Source organism: Dama dama, chromosome 5, assembly GCF_033118175.1.
Source record: "Dama dama isolate Ldn47 chromosome 5, ASM3311817v1, whole genome shotgun sequence".
Taxonomy (NCBI): Eukaryota; Metazoa; Chordata; class Mammalia; order Artiodactyla; family Cervidae; genus Dama; species Dama dama.
Genome location: NC_083685.1, coordinates 63680024 through 63694712, shown reverse-complemented (window position 1 = coordinate 63694712; position 14689 = coordinate 63680024). Strand labels below are relative to the sequence as shown.

The 14689-nt window shown below is 39.5% G+C and overlaps 1 protein-coding gene across 2 annotated transcripts in view; it reads right to left on the bottom strand.

Annotated features, from left to right (window-relative positions):
- Positions 1-14689, bottom strand: part of FHIP1A (FHF complex subunit HOOK interacting protein 1A) — a 292970-nt gene that overhangs the window by 108591 nt on the left and 169690 nt on the right. For both annotated transcript variants that reach the window (XM_061142495.1, XM_061142494.1), the window contains one exon: positions 7979-8211. In XM_061142495.1, coding sequence (XP_060998478.1) covers positions 7979-8083 — 105 coding nt within the window. In that variant the 5' untranslated portion in view covers positions 8084-8211. The remainder of the gene's footprint in view (positions 1-7978; positions 8212-14689) is intronic.

Here is a 14689-nt window from a genome sequence, read left to right as displayed (position 1 = left end):
CTGAGGTAATATTAACTGCAGCAACATTTGAATTATAGGAGTTCCAGAAGAAAAAGAGAAAAGTAAAGGGTCTGAGAAATTTTTTGAAGAAATTATAGTCAAAAACTTCCTATCATTGAAAAGGAAATAATCAAACCCAAGAAGCACAGAGAATCCCATACAGAATAAACCCAAGGAGAAACATGCTAAGACACATATAGCTCAAACTAACAAAATTAAACACAAAGAAAAAATATTAAAAGCAGCAAGGGAAAAGCAACAAGTAACATACAAGGGAAACCCCATAAAATTAACAGTTGATATTTCAGAAGAAAGTCTGCAGGCCAGTAGGGAGTGACAGGATATATTTGAAGTGATGAAAGGGAAAAATTTACTCAACCAAGATTACTCTGTCCAGCAAGGATCTCTTTCAAAATCAATGAAGAAATCAAACACTTTACAGAAAAGCTAAAGTTAAGAGAATTCAGCACCACAGTGGTCATGTACGGATGTGAGAGTTGGACTATACAGAAAGCTGAGCACTGAAGAATTGATGCTTTTGAACTGTGGTGTTGGAGAAGATGCTTGAGAGTCCCTTGGACTGCAAGGAGATCCAACCAGTCCATCCTAAAGGAGATCAGTCCTGGGTGTTCACTGGAAGGACTGATGCTGAAGCTGAACAACTCCAGTACTTTGGCCACCTCATGCGAAGAGTTGACTCATTGGAAAAGACCCTGATGCTGGGAGGGATTGGGGGCAGGAGGAGAAGGGGACGACAGAGGATGAGATGGCTGGATGGCATTACCAACTCGATGGACATGGGTTTGAGTAAGCTCCGGGAGTTGGTGATGGACAGGGAGGCCTGGCGTGCTGTGATTCATGGGGTCACAAAGAGTCGGACATGACTGAGCAACTGAACTGAACTGAAACCAGCTTTACAACAAATGCTAAAGGGACCTCACTAGGCAGGAAACACAAGAGAAGGAAGACTTCCAAAAACAAACCCCAAACATTAAGAAAACGTCAACAGGAACATATATATCAATAATTAGTTTAAATTTATTATAGATTAAATGCTCCAACCAAAAGACACAGAATGGTTGAATGGATACAAAAACAAAAAAGACTCATATATATATGCTGTCTACAAGAGACCCACTTGAGACCAAGAGATGCACACGGACTAAGAGTGAGGGGATGAAAAAAGATATTCCAAGCAATTGGAAGTCAAAAGAAAGCCAGAGTATCAATTCTCATATCAGACAAAACAGACTTTAAAATAAAGAATATTATAAGAGATAAGAAAGGACACTACACAATGATCAAAGTGTCAATCCAAGAAGACATCACAACTGCAAGTATTTATGCACCTCAGTACATAAGACAAAGACTAACAGAGATAAAAAAGGAAATCAAAAATAGTAGGGGATTTTACACAACAATAGTAGGGGATTTTAATACCCCACTTACACTAATGGACAGAAAATTAATAAGGAAACACAAGTCTAAAATGACATATTAGGACAGATGGACCTAATGTATCTTCAGCACATTCCATCCAAATACAGAGGAATACACTTTTTCTCAAGTGCATATAGAACATTCTCTAGGAGAGATCACATCTTGGGTCACAAATCAAGACTTGGTAAATTTAAGAAAACTGAAATCATACCAAGCATCTTTTCCAGTCACAACACTATGAGATTAGATATCAATTACAGGGAAAAAGCTGTAAAAGACAAACATATGGATGCTAAACGATACACTTCTGAATAACCAAGAGGTCACTGAAGAAATCAAAGAGGAAATCAAAAAATACCTAGAAACAAATGACAATGAAAACACAATGACCCAAAACCTATAGAATGCAGCAAAAGCAGTTCTAAGAGGGAAGTCTATAGCAATACAGTCCTACCTCAAGAAACAAGAAAAACATCAAATAGACAATCTAACATTATACCTAAAGCAACCAGAAAAAGAACAACCAAAAAACCCCAAAGTTAGCAGAAGGAAAGAAATTATAAATGTCAGAGCAGAAATAAATGAAAAAGAAATGAAGGAAACAATATCAAAGATCAATAAAATTACAAATTGGTTTTTTGAGAAGAAAAAAAATATTGACAAACCATTAGCCAAACTCATCAGGTAAAAAAAGGAGGGGACTCAAATCAACAAAATTATAAATGAAAAAAGAAAGGTTCCAACAGACAATGCAGAAATACAAAGGATCATAAGAGACTACTGCAAGCAACTATATGCCAATAAAATGAACAGCCTGGAAGAAAGGGACAAATTCTTAGGAAAGTACAAACCTCCAAGGTTGAAAAAGGAAAATAGAAATTATGAACAAACCAATCACAAGCACTGAATTCAAAACTGTGATCAAAAATCCGCTCCCCACCCCCCTGCCCCCCCAAAAAAATCCCAGGGTCGAATAGCTTCACAGGTGAATTCTAGAAAATGTTTAGCAAAGAGCTAACACCTGTCCTTCCCAAACTCTTCCAAAAAGTTGTAGAGGGAGGAACACTTCCAAATTCATTCCATGAGGTCACTGGCACCCTGATACCAAAACCAGACAAAGATATCACAGAAAAGGAAAATTATCAGCCAGTATCACTGACGAACACAAATGCAAAAAGCCTCAAAAAAATACTAGCAAACAGAATCCAGCAACACATACACCATGATCAAACGGGGTTTATCCCAGGGATGCAAGTATTCTTCAATGTATGCAAATCAATGTGACATACTATATTAAGAAATTGAAACATAAAAATCATGATAATCTCAAAAGATGCAGAAAAAACTTTTGACAAAATTCAACACCAATTTATGATTTAAAAAAAAAAAAAACTCTTCAGAAAATGGGCACAGAAGAAAGCTAGCTCAATGTAAGAAGGGCTATAGAGGACAACCCTCAACCATCATTCTTCTTGTGTGTGCATGCCAAGTCGCTTCAGCCATGTCTGACTCTTTCCAACCCAATGAACTATAGCTTGCCAGGCTCCTCTATCCATGGTATTCTCCAGGCAAGAATACTCAAGTAGATTGCCACGCCCTCCTCTAGGGGTCTTCTCAACCCAGGGTCAAACCTGCATCTCTCTTTTACATCTCTTGCATTGGAAAGTGGGTTCTTTACCACTAGTGCCACCTGGTGTGAAAAAAATGAAAGCATTTTCTCTAAGATCAGGAGCAAGACAAGGATGCCCACTCTCCCCACTATTATTCAACATAGTTTTTTAAGTCCTAGCCATGTTGATCAGAGAAGAAAAAGAAATAAAAGGAATCCAGACTGGAAAAGAAGTAAAACTCTCACTGCTTGCAGATGAACAACAGACATAGAAAATCCTAAAGATACTATCAGAAAATTACTAGAGCTAATCAATGAATTTAGTAGTCACAGGATACAAAATCAATATACAGAAAACCTTTGTATTTCTCTACACTAACAACAAAAAATCAGAAAGCGAGATTAAGGAATCAATCCCATTCATCATTGCAACAAAAAGAATAAAATACCTAGGAATAAACCTAATTAAGGAGACGAAAGACCTGTATACAGAACACTATAAAACATTCATAAAAGAAATCAAAGATGAAAGAAACAGATGGAGAAAGATATCATGTTCATTAGATTGAAAGATTCAATATTGTGAAAATGATTGTATTACCCCAAACAATCTACAGGTTCAATACAACCCCTATCAAATTACCAATGGCATTTTTCACAGAACCAGAACAAAAAAATTCACAATTTTTATGGAAACACAAAAGATCCTGAAAAGCCAAAGCAATCTTGAGAAAGAAAACTAGAGTTGGAGGAATCAACCTTTCTGACTTCACACTATACTGCTGCTGCTGCTGCTAAGTCACTTCAGTCGTGTCTGATTCTGTGCGACCCCATAGACGCCAGCCCACCAGGCTCCCCCGTCCCTGGGATTCTCCAGGCAAGAACACTGCAGTGGGTTACCATTTCCTTCTCCAATGCGTGAAAGTGAAAAGTGAAAGTGAAGTTGCTCAGTCATGTCCAACTCTCAGCGACCCCAGGGACTGCAGCCTGCCAGGCTCCTGCGTTCATGGGATTTTCCAGGCAAGAGTACTGGAGTGGGGTGCCACTGCCTCCTCCGTCACAGTATCCTACAAAGCTACAATCATGAGACAGTATGGTACTGGCACAAAAGAAATACAGACCAATGGAACAAGATAGAGAGCCCAGAGATTAATGCAAGCACCTATGGGTACCTTATCTTTGACAAAGATGGCAAGAAAATCTCTTCTATAAGTGGTGCTGGGAAAACTGGACACTTACATGTAAAAGAATAAAATTAGAACACTTCCTAACACCATACACTAAAATAAACTCAAAATGGATTAAAAACCTAACTGTAAGACCAGAAAGTATAAAACTCTTAAGAGGAAAATGGGCAGTACACTCGTTGACATAAGTTGCAGCAAGATTCTCTATGACCCACCTCCTAGAGTAATGGAAATAAAAACAAAAATTAACAAATGGGACCTAATTAAACTTGGAAGCTTTTGCATAGCAAAGAAAGCCATAAACAAGATGAAAAGACAACCTTCAAAATGGGAGAAAATAAGTGTAAATGAAGCAACTGACAAAGGATTAATCTCTACAAGCAACTCATGCAGCTTAATATCAGAAAAACAAATAACCCAATCAAAAGATGAGCAGAAGACCTAAAAAGACATCCAAAGAAGACATACAGATGGCCAATAAACACATGAAAATGTTAAAAAAAAAAAAAGCTAAACATTGTTCATTATGAGAGAAATGCAAATCAAAACTACAATGAGCTATCACCTCCCACCAATCAGAATGACCATCACCAAAAAATCTACAAACAATAAATGCTGGAGAGGATGTGGAGAAAAGGGAACTATACTGCACTGGAGTGTGAATTGATCACTATGGAGAATAGTATGGAAATTACCTAAAAAAATAAAACTAGGAATAAAACTACTATATGATCCAAGGATCCCACTACTGGGCATATACCCTGAGAAAGCCATAATTCAAAAAGGCACATGTACCCCAAATGGTCATTGCAGCAGTATTTACAATAGCCAGGACATGGAAGCAACCTAGATGTCCATCAACAGATGACTGGATAGAGAAGTAGTGCTATACACACACACACACACACACACACACACACACACACACAAGCAACCTAGATGTCCATCAACAGATGACTGGATAGAGAATATATACATACACACACACACACACATGTGCGCGTGCGCACACACACACACACACACACACACACACACACACAATGGAGTATTATCCAGCCATAAAAAGGAACTAATCTGAGTCAGTTCTAGTGCGGTAGGTGAACCTAAAGCCTGTTACACAGGATGAAGTAAGTCAGAAAGAGAAAAACAAATATATATTAATGCACATATATGGGATCTAGAAAAGTAGTACTGACGAACCGATTTGCAGGGCTGGAACAGAGATGCAGTCATAGAGAGGAGACTTATAGACATGGTAAAGGGGAAGGAAAGGGGGGACGAACTGAGACAGTAGCACTGAAACATATACGTTACCATGTGTAAAACAGAGAGCTCATAGGAAGCTCTTACATAACACAGGGACCGCGCCCCAGTGCTCTGTGACAATCTAAAGGGGTGGGAAGGGGTGAGGTGGTAGGGAGGCTCAAGAGGAAGCAGACATATGTAAACTTGTGGCAGATTCACGTTGTTGTATGGCCAAAAGCAATAAAACATTGTAAAACAATTATCCTCCAGTTAAAAATAAATCTAAAAGAAAAGCCCAGACCAAGGCTTATACTTTTCTATGTCCCACCTGTGATGCCCACAGTGAGGTAGCTGAAGTTTGGGCTCACTAAATCTCCATTTAACAATACAGTCCTCTGTATCTGTGGGTTCTACCTCTGCAAATTCAACCAATCACAGATTGAACATATTTGGAAAAAAATTTCAGCAAGTTCCAAAATGCATAACTTGAGTTTGCAGCACACTGGCAACTATTTACATTGCATTACATTGTATTTACAATTATTCATTTAGTGTTTATATTAGTTATCATAAGTAATCTAGAGATGATTTGGAGGATATGCAGATGTGCCCAGGTGATGTGGAAACATCATTTTGTATAAAGCACTTGAGCATCCTCAGATTTTGGTATCTGCTGTTATTTTGGAACCAATACCCCACAGATACCAAGGGATGACTATAAGTACACTGAGGTCTTCATGAATTGATTTAACCAGTATTTTTATTCATAAAGGTAACAGTTGGGCCCTCAAGAGCCTTGGGAAATAGAGAGAGACTGAGGGCATTTTCCAGATTTATTTAAAAGGAAAGTCAAGATTTAATGGGTAAGAAATTTGGCCAAAGTTAAAGAAATGGCTGAAACACAGCTAGACCAAGAGTGTACTCATTTTACAAAAGAAAATGTTTAATAACTAAACTCCAGTCCCTCTGACAAACTTACCCTTACCCTCAACTCAGTATTTTTCTGCACTAAAGGAAAGGGACTTCCCTTGTAGCTTAGTCAGTTAACAATCTGCCTGCAACACAGGAGACCAGGGTTCCATCCCTGCGTCAGGAAGATTCCCTGGAGAAGGAAATGGCAACCCACTCCAGTATTCTTACCTGGAGAATCCCATGAACAGAAGAGTCGGGCAGGCAGTATATGGGGTTGCAAGAGTTGGACACGACATAGCAACTAAACTGGTGCCGCCAAATGAAAGGCGCTATATGTCAGCACTTAAGTGCAAAGCCAAAGGTAATTACTCAAATTATCTGGAAAACTCCTGTATTACTTTCTTCCCATTGCTAAAGCAGGTGTGCCCTTAGTATCCAGGGCAAACCCATTAAGATTTTAACAGTTGAAAGTCAGAGAAAGGGAAATGCTTAAAAAGAACCTTAGAAGCTTTACACTGAATGGTGAGAAGAAGCTACAAAGTGTCAACGGCCCAGAAGCAGAATTGATTTTGTTTTTGATCCAAACTGTGTCCCTGTAACTGCTATAATCTACAGGCTCAGTGCTTTAACTAATGTGCTATTTCCGGCCACAGGAAGGAATTGGGTAGTCATTAAAAAACTGTCACATAAATAGCCACTTACCAGCTTACCTGGGGAGTGTAATGGTGGACAAGTAGTAAAGAATGCCGACTTTATTTTTCTCCCTGTAAACTCTCTGAGGGAAGGCAAGCTGGTAAATCTCCTGACCATTCAACCCTTAATTAGTCATACAAGTAGATCCAAGAAGAGTCACAGAGAAGTCAAAATGACTAACAATAATTTTAAAAAAGCTTTTATAAACAGCTTTGTAATGAATTCAGATACTTCTAGCTACCTTCTTTCCTTAAATGACAGAGGGACCACAAGCCTGAAAAATGGTAGAGCACAGAGGTCAAATCCATTAGTCTTGGAGTCATGGGACCAAAGTCTAAGTACTTGAATGCAAAGTCACTAGTCATATAACCTCAGGCACGCTAACGATTTTCCATTCCCTCATCTGTAAAATGAGGAAGCTAAAACTAACTGCCTTACCAGTTTGTGGAGATGAAATGATACAAAGCATTTGTAGTATTCAGGACAGCACTTGGCAAATACTTAATAAATATGTCTTTCAGTATTGTTAGAGTTTAAGGACTGAATTAAAATCAGCAGGAGAAGGGAAAGAAAGAGGATGTACTCACGGTCAAGCGTATTGCAAAGTGATATACAACTCACTTGAAGGCCAACTGCTACTCCTCTAAAAATACCTGGGGAACATTCATGTTCTGTAATTACTTCTGTGAAAAGCAAGGTTTTTAACCAGCTACCTATTCTAGGAAAGCAAGAAGAGAAATCTGCTTTTCTTCCTACCTAAAAAGGTTTCCCCCCTACATTTCTGGAAGCCTCGTTGGTCACTTGTCACACGGGTAGGGAACCATGGATCACCCTAATAGAAGCCTCTAAGGCTACCTAACCAGCAGAGAGGGTGGAACTCATACATTACCTGCGCCCAGTGGTTTTTAAATACAATCATGCATGTTTCTGGGTCAACTCCCTGCAGGCTCACCGCCCTCTGGATTTTGCTCTCTGTCGCAACAGATGACATCATAAGCCTTCATAAATCAAATGCTCCTAAGTCATATTTAATTTTCATGAAAATTTGGTAGGTAGCCACTAATTTTCAAGTATCACAGTAGAAATGTAACTTCTTCACATTTCATTGTCACCTTCTGAAACCTGTAATGACAATAACAAAAAAAAACAAATTCCATTACATTCATATATTAAATAGGATATGATTAAATTAAAATCAAAGCATAGACATTCTCAAAGTCCAGCACTGAGCAAAATATCTACAAAATAGACATTTAAGCTCAATCCAAAGCCTTATATTTTTCTCTCACTTTGCTACTAAAAATATAAAATGATGCTACCAAAGCTACGTGAATAAATTCAAAAATTATTGAGTTTATTCTCTCTACTACCATCAACCACAACCCTCTAGATTATTATTCTAAACCATTCAAATCTAGTTTCAAGCAATAAACTATGATTATCAATGTTGGTGGTGTTTAAAAACACCAGGAAACAGAAAAATCTTTAGTTAATAATGACTAAAATAAATAGCTTGCTATAACCTAGGGCAGTTATGGCACAGCACCCAGACTGCCACGTCCAATAATAACAATTTTTTTTAAATCAATGACTTTCATAATGGAATTTAAAATATTCTGTCATTTAGTGACTACAAACCAAGTTAAGGTTTCTAACTTCCCTGAAAAATAAATATAAAAATAGAATTCCAAGTAACCTGGACAAATCAGAAACGATCCATCAAAAACAAGGTAGTGTTTACCGAGTGTAAGTAAAGCACAGCACACTTATCAAAGCAAAGTAGCAGTTTATTTATCAATGAAAAATGAATTATGTGGATAAAATACAAAGTCAAGACCAACAGAGTCAGTGAGGAGAAAAAAGATACTGAGGTCACAGAACATACAGGGAATGTTGTATCCAGTTGTGTGGAGCTAACTCTGACAAAAGCAGTAAGGTATTAGTATTATCTCCTCAGTTTTGTCAGCCCAAAAAAGGGCTGAATACAGGCATGGGAGTACCAGACCGCCTTACCCGACTCCTGAAAAACTTGTGCATCAAGAACTAACAGTTGGAACTGGACATGGAGCAACTGACTGGTTCAAAACTGGGAAAGGAGTACATCAAGGCTATATATAGTCACCCCGCTTATTTGACTCATATGCAGAATACATCACATGAAATACCAGGCTGGATGAAGCACAAGCTGGAATCAAGATTGCTGGGAGAAATATCAATAACTTCAGATATGCAGACGAGACCACTATAATGGTAAAAAGTGAAGAGGAACTAAAGAGCCTCTTGATGAAGGTGAAAGAAGAGAGTGAAAAAGCTGGCTTGAAACTCAACCCTCAAAAAACTATGATCATGGCATCTGGTCCCATCACTTCATGGCACATGTAAGGGAGAAAAGTAGAAGCAGTGACAGATTTTATTTTCTTGGGTTCCAAAATCACTGCAGTCATGAAATTAAAAGATGCTCCTTGGAAGGAAAACTATGACAAACCAAGACAGTGTATTAAAAAGTAGACATATCATTTGCCAACAAAGGTCTGAATAGTCAAAGCTATAGTTTTTCCAGTAGTCATGTATGGATATGAGAGTTGGATCATAAGAAAGGCCGAGCACCGAAGAGCTGATGCTTTTGAACTGTGATGTTGGAGAAGACTCTTGAAAGTCCTCTGGACTGCAAGGAGATTAAACCAGGCAATCCTAAAGGAAATCAACCCTGAATATTTATTGATGCTGAAGCTGAAACTCCAATACTTTGGCCACCTGATGCAAAGAGCTGACTCTCTGGAAAAGCCTCTGATGCTGAGAAAGATTGAAGGGAAAATGAGAAGGGGGCAGCAGAGGATGAGATGGCTAGATAGCATCACCAACTACATGAATTTGAATAAACTCCAGGAGATAGTGAAGAACAGGAAAGCCTGGTGTACTACAGTCCCTGGGGTCGCAAAGAGTCAGAGATGACAGAGCAACTGAACAACAACAACAACAATAGTTCAAAATGGTTGGGTTTTTTTTTTTTTTTTTTTTTAGTGTACAGACTAGAGAGAGTACAGGGGGAAGGAATTATAATTATCAGAGCACTGAAAAACAAAGTCCATGATAAAATTTCCAGACGTACAGTGACAAAAGTGTGTTTCTGTTTTTTTTAAGAGGCTATTTTCTTTCTTTCTTTTTTCAATATTTATTTTCGTGGCTGCACTGGGTCTTAGTTGCAGCATGTGGGATTTTTAATTGCAGCATGCAGGATCTAGTCCCCTGACCAGGGATGGAACCCAGTTCCCTTGCACTGGGAGCACAGAGTACTTGCCACTGGACCACCAGACAGTAGTCCCAAGACACTATTTTCAACTGAGTAACATGAAAGGTATTACAAGAAGAACACTGATCAAACTGATCAACTATTCCCCCTATAAACAATGAAATGTGAGAGGGGGACTTAAGGTGACGTTCAGGTTAGACTTACAAGTTCTTTGTGGGAAGTAGAGCGAAACGCTGGAAGACAGTTAAAGGAATATGCAAAACAGGTATTGGGTTGACCAAAATGTTCATTCAGGTTTTCCATAAGCTCTTATGGAACCAGATGAATGTTTTGGTTAACGCAATGTTTATGCTGGGGGGCGTAGAAGATGCACCAGCCAACATCAAAAGAGCTTTAAAATAAATTTTAGTACATAAGAATAGAAAACTTGTAAGAATTAGTCATTTGAGGAAAGAAATGCTTTTTAAGGAGAACGTCAGAGGAATAGGTATGCAGAAAGAGAGAGGCCTGCTGGAAGGAGGACTGTATACCTGATATACCTGAAACGAACAGCTAAATTCTATCTTCCATGATTTAGTGAAGTCGTTCAGTCGTGTCCGACTCTTTGCGACCGCATGGACTGTAGCCTACCAGGCTCCTCCATCCATGGAATTTTCCAGGCAAGAGTACTGGAGTGGGATGACATTTCCTTCCCCGGGGGATCTTCCTGACCCAGGGATCGAACCCGGGTCTCTCGCATTGCAGGCAGACGCTTTACCATCTGAGCCACCAGGGAAGCCCATCTTCCATGACTATTTGTTTTATTATGTAAATTGGTGAATTCCCCAACGTATAATTCTTAATAATACAAATGTGCTTTCAATGAGACACTGTCGGATGACAGTCATGGCTCTCTGCCACTGAGAGGCATATTTCAATGGGCCCGGCTGGTGTTTAAACATCAGGAATGGCCATCCACACACACACACAGGTACATGTTCAAACTCACACAAACACACACACGCATGCACGCACACTCCCTGTGATCCTCCCGCCTCACCCTGATTAGCAGGCTAGCCCTTCTAGACAACATCTCAGTGTGCAGCCTTGTTTTAAGTGGTAAGAGATAAAGCAAATTCTGGTTCAACTTCCTTGTTGTCCTAAATACTGTATCTCTTTGAAAATGTCCAGGTCTCTTATTTGGATGATAACAACAAGGAAATCAGAGTGCCTGGGGTTTTTCCAGAGGCTGAAAAAGTAGAAGACTCTCTCAGATGCCTTCCAGCTCCAGGATTCTCAGATTCTTCCTCGAAGGCGTTAAGGGAACATAAACCATGCCAACTGCCTCTAAACCAAAAATAGAAATGTGCTTTCTAAGATGCTTTACGTTAGTTCTCAAGGGACTTCACATGCCGGTTTTTCAAAAAACGGACAGGACAAATATCTTAGCCAAGGCCACAATCTTACTAGTTAGATCCTTTTTTTTTTTAATATTTAAAAGTATTTCTTCATCTCCACTGCTACCACCTTAGCCCAAACATCCCTTCTCTCTGATCAGACCTATTACAACTGCTTCTTTTTTTATTTTAAGTATTTATTTATTTGTGCCAAGTCCTAGATGCAGCATAAGGGATCTAGCTCCCTGACCGTGGATGGAATCTGGGCCTGCTGCATCGTGAGCGCGGGGTCTCAGCCACTGGACCAGCAGGGAAGTCCTGCAGGTTTGTTCTGAGAGAGATAGAAATGTCTCTTGACTCCCAGTCCAGTGTTCTTTCTAGAAACTATATTCTCCTTTGTAACGCTTATAATCCCTGACCCTAGTCCCTTAAGGAAACTGTATCTTCTCTGAGAAAAACACATTTCACTTGGTTGATGCTTATCCAGTCATACTCTTGAGGCAGATGCCTGGAAAATATAAATACGCCATGATTATAGAAAGCACAACATCCAGAGAACTTGGGAGAGAAAGGAGAAGGGGAGGCAAGTCCAGAAAGTTGTGTTTGGGACAGGAAAGGCCGTTATCAGGAGCCCCTGTCAATGAAAACACCACCCAGCACCCAGAGGCCAGGTGGGTCTTCCCACACTTTCTCATTCCCAGGTTAGAGTGGCGAACCGCTGGCACGGCCCCCGGACAGCGCAGAACTGAGAGCACCGGTTCCATACTTGTGAGTGATGTGTAAGAATGTATCTCCTCAAGCATCAAGGCTTTCAACCTATTTCTGCATTTTCCCGTTATCAGCCTTTCCTTTTTCCAATTCCAAGCTTTTTCTTTAACTCTCAAATAACAGCTAAACTCCCAAGTGAAGATAGAGGACAAAACTAAGCAAAAGGCTGTGAGCAGACAGGAGAGGCTACAGGTGTTAGATCACACATGCGTGTCACACACGATCACTGGAGTCACCCCTCTGGCCCTCTGCGCTCTTCAGCCTCAGGCGTCTGGAGCTGGGAATGGTCAGAGCAAAGCTCGCTGCTCCTGGCCCACATGCCACCCGTTCTCCCCATAAACACAAACGTGTGCATCAACTTGAATTTCATGCCCAAGAAAAAGCTCTAGAAATCATTCAGCTCTTAAAGAAGTGATGTTTTTCCATTCTTCAGACAAACCACCACCAATAAAAAAATACCCAAATGACTCTTTTTTTTTCCCACAGTGGTTGCGAGTGGTATTGTGCTGTGATAGTTGAGGTTTTTGGTCTTGCAGTGGAGAAGTGAGCCGTCAGAATACATGTCTGCCTGTCTGTCTGTATATATGTATGCTGAGATATCAACACAGGTTCTACACTGCAAAGACAGAACTGACTACATTATTTCCAAAGACACTGCTGAGTAGCCACATTTATATATCTCATTAATATTATATATAGAAATATTTTCCATCAATAAGGAGGGAAAATTTCTATTAAATGTTGTTGAAGACAGAATAACTGACATAAGAATTACCTGTGTCTTTATTTGCCCTTTTTTAAAAGTACATATTTTTATTTCATTTTGAAAAAAAAACAAACATATATTTCCATATCACAGAATTATAAAATATACCACATAATCATAAAAGCCTAGATTCTAGTCATATAGATCATACTTCTTTCCAATGTAAAAATTCCTTCAATGTCACTCCCAAACAGACCTCTAATTTCAGTCTCTCTCAAGAACTACAATACTTATGAGACCTATAAATGTGTCAAAATCACATTTTTTCCCTGAACTACCAGTGACTGTATTTTAATATAGCTCTCTTTCACTATCAGGCTGAACTTACAATATACACATTTTGGTATTTAATAAAACATTATCTCATACCATCATCAAAAAAGCAAGAGCATTCCAAAAAAAAACCTACTTTTGTTTTATTGACTACACCAAAGCCTTTGACTATGTGGATCACAAAAAACTGTGGAAAATTCTTAAAGAGATAGGAATACCAGACCACCTTACCTGCCTCCTGAGAATCGGTATGCAGGTCAAGAAGCAAGAGTTAGAACTGGTCATGGAACAACAGACTGGTTCCAAATCGGGAAAGGGGTACATTACGGCTGTACATTGTCACCCTGCTTATTGTGCCCCTCCTTATATGCAGAGTACATCACACAAAATGCCAGGCTGGAAGAAGCACAAGCTGGAATCAAGACTGCCAGGAGAAATAATCTCAGATACTCAGATGACACCACCCTTATGGCAGAAAGCGAAGAAGAATTAAAGAGCCCCTTGATGAAAGTGAAAGAGGAGAGTAGGAAAGTTGGCTTAAAACTCAACATTCAGAAAATGAAGATCATGGCATCTAGTCCCATCACTTCATGGCAAATAAATGAGGAAACAATGGAAACAGTGACAGACTTTATTTTGGGGGGCTCCAAAATCACTGCAAATGGTGACTGCAGTCATGAAATTAAGACACTTGTTCTTTAGAAGAAAAGCTATGACCAACCTAGAGAGCATATTAAAAAGCAGGGACATTACTTTGCTGACAAAGGTCCATCTAGTCAAAGCTATGGTTTTTCTGGTAGTGATGTATGGACGTGAGAGCTGGACTATAAAGAAAGCTGAGCGCCGAAGAATTGATGCTTTTGAACTGTGTGGTGTTGGAGAAGACTCTTGAGAATCCCTTGGACTACAAGGAGACCCAACCAGTCCATCCTAAAGGAGATCAGTCCTGAATATTCATTGGAAGGACTGATGCTGAAGCTGAAACTCCAATACATTGGCCACTGGATGCAAAGAACTGACTCACTGGAAAAGACCCTGGTGCTGGGTAAAGATTGAAGGCGAGAGGAGAGGGGATGACAGAGGATGAGATGATTGGATGGCATCACCAACTCGATGGACATGAGTTTGAGCAAGCTCTGAGAGTTGGTGATGGACAGGGAGGCCTGG